Raw genomic sequence first — 2,500 nt, forward strand, 5'->3', positions numbered from 1 at the left:
TGTGGAGTGCGACAGTACGTATATTGAGAAACACCCCATCTCTCCAAAAAGTAACGTTGTTAAGTTATGATGTTTTCACATCTCAAACTTTTGTCTTTGCATTGACATGTTTTCTCTTCCTCCTCTCTCTCTATCTGCCTCTCTGTCTCTCTCTCTATCTGCCTCTCTGTCTCTCTCTCTCTATCTGCCTCTCTGTCTCTCTCTCTCTACCTCCTCTGTCTCTCTCTCGGTCTCGCTCTCTGTCTCTCTGTCCGTCTCTGTCTCTCTCTCTTCCTGTCTGTCTCTCTCTCTCTCTCTCTCTCTCTCTGTCTCTCTCTGTCTCTCTGTCTCTCTCTGTCTCTGTCTCTCTCTCTACCTCCTCTGTCTCTCTCTCTCTCTCGCTCTCGCTCCCTGTCTCTCTGCCCCTGTCTCTCTCTCTCTCTCTCTCTCTCTCGCTGCCTGTCTCTCTCTCCCTGTCTCTCTCTCTCTCTCTCTCTCTCTCTCTGTCTCTATCTGCCTCTCTGTCTCTTTCTCTCTCTCTCTCTCTCTCTCTCTCTCTCTCTCTCTCTCTCTCTCTCTCTCTCTCTCTCCCTCTCGCGCTCTCTATGTCTCTGACTCTCTGTCCCTGTCTCTGTCTCTCTCTCTCCCTGTCTGTCTGTCTCTCTGTCTCTGTCTCTCTCTCTCCCTCCAGCCGTTACCGGTTTCTGAGTATAATGGTAGTCCAGAGACGGTGGGTTACCGGGTGTGTGTCCGGCGGGCAGACGGCCAGGGAGAGGAGAGGATGGAGGAGGTGGCGGAGGTCAGAGGACAGGGGTCAGGGGTTAGTGGTCAGCAAAGCGAGACGATGCTGGAGGGCCTGGCTGAATGGACGGACTACCAGTTGAAGATACAAGCCTTTAACTCCATAGGAGCCGGACCATGGAGTAACACACTGACCACACACACCAAGGAGTCAGGTACACACACACACACGAATACATTCAGACATACCGTGACACAAACCTACATTCACATGATGGTTACTTTAGCAGGTGCCTCGGGAAGAGTCAATAAGAGTCATGTCAATAAAAAAAGAGACTCTCCTTCTAGAGACTCTCTCCTTTTAGATACTCTCCTTCTAGAGACCCTCTCATTCTAGAGACTCTCTCCTTTTAGATACTCTCCTTCTAGAGACTCTCTTCTTTTAGATACTCTCCTTCTAGAGACTCTCTCCTTCTAGAGACTCTCCTTCTAGAGACTCTCTCCTATTAGATAATCTCCTTCTAGAGACTCTGTCCTTTTAGATACTCTCCTTCTAGAGACTCTCTTCTTTTAGATACTCTCCTTCTAGAGACTCTCTCCTTCTAGAGACTCTCCTTCTAGAGACTCTCTCCTATTAGATAATCTCCTTCTAGAGACTCTGTCCTTTTAGATACTCTCCTTCTAGAGACTCTCCTTCTTGAGACTCTCTCCTTTTAGAGACTCTCCTTCTAGAGACTCTCTCCTTCTAGAGACTCTCTCCTTCTAGAGACTCTCTCCTTCTAGAGACTCTCTCCTTCTAGAGACTCTCTCCTTTTAGATACTCTCCTTCTAGAGACTCTCTCCTTTTAGATACTCTCCTTCTAGAGACTCTCTCCTTCTTGAGACTCTCTCCTTTTAGAGACTCTCCTTCTAGAGACTCTCTCCTTCTAGAGACTCTCTCCTAGAGATTCTCACCGTCTAGAGACTCTCATTTTAGAGACTCTCCTTCTAGAGACTCTCTCCTTCTAGAGACTCTCTCCTTCTAGAGACTCTCCTTCTAGAGACTCTCCTTTTAGAGACTCTCCTTCGAGAGACTCTCTCCTAAAGACTCTCTCCTTTTAGAGACTCTCTCCTTCTAGAGACTCTCCTTTTAGAGACTCTCCTTCGAGAGACTCTCTCCTAAAGACTCTCTCCTTTTAGAGACTCTCCTTATAGAGTCTTTTTCTAGAGACTCTCCTTTTCCTCTCGAGTATTTAGGTGTTTATTTGAAGAAAGAGAAACAGAGAAAGATCCATCTGCCAGAGGAACAGAGATGTAATCTTCTGTCAGAAACTGAAATAGAGAGATGCAGAAAAGTGTTCCCCATTAGTTACCCTTTTAGAACACACACACACACACACACACACACACACACACACACACACACACACACACACACACACACACACACACACACACACACACACACACACACACACACACAGAGATGAATAAAGTAGGAGGGTTAGAGAGCAGTAAAGATAGAGGGAGATTCACAGAGTTAAATAAATATGTCTGTCTAATGTTTTTTTTTGTGTGTGTGTCTGTGTCTGTGCCTGTGTGCGTGTGTGTGCGTGTGTGTGTGTCTGTGTGTGTGTGTGTGTATGTGTGTGTGTGTGTGTCTGTGTCTGTGTGCACGTGCGCGTGTGCGTGTGTGCGTGTGTGTGTGTGTCTGTGTGTGTGTGTGTGTGTATGTGTGTGTGTGTGTGTGTGTGTCTGTGTCTGTGTGCACGTGCGCGTGTGCGTGCGTGTGTGCGTGTGT

At 47.1% G+C, this 2,500-nt stretch overlaps 1 protein-coding gene across 1 annotated transcript in view; it reads left to right on the forward strand.

The window, feature by feature from the left end:
• LOC135525824 (protein sidekick-1-like) overlaps positions 1 to 2,500 on the forward strand; it is a 445,696-nt gene that overhangs the window by 355,692 nt on the left and 87,504 nt on the right. Inside the window, 1 exon segment of the mRNA XM_064953721.1 lies at positions 671 to 935. Within this exon segment, the coding sequence (XP_064809793.1) occupies positions 671 to 935 (265 nt within the window).

The sequence above is a fragment of the Oncorhynchus masou genome, chromosome 5, assembly GCF_036934945.1.
Source record: "Oncorhynchus masou masou isolate Uvic2021 chromosome 5, UVic_Omas_1.1, whole genome shotgun sequence".
In the NCBI taxonomy this organism is placed as follows: Eukaryota; Metazoa; Chordata; class Actinopteri; order Salmoniformes; family Salmonidae; genus Oncorhynchus; species Oncorhynchus masou.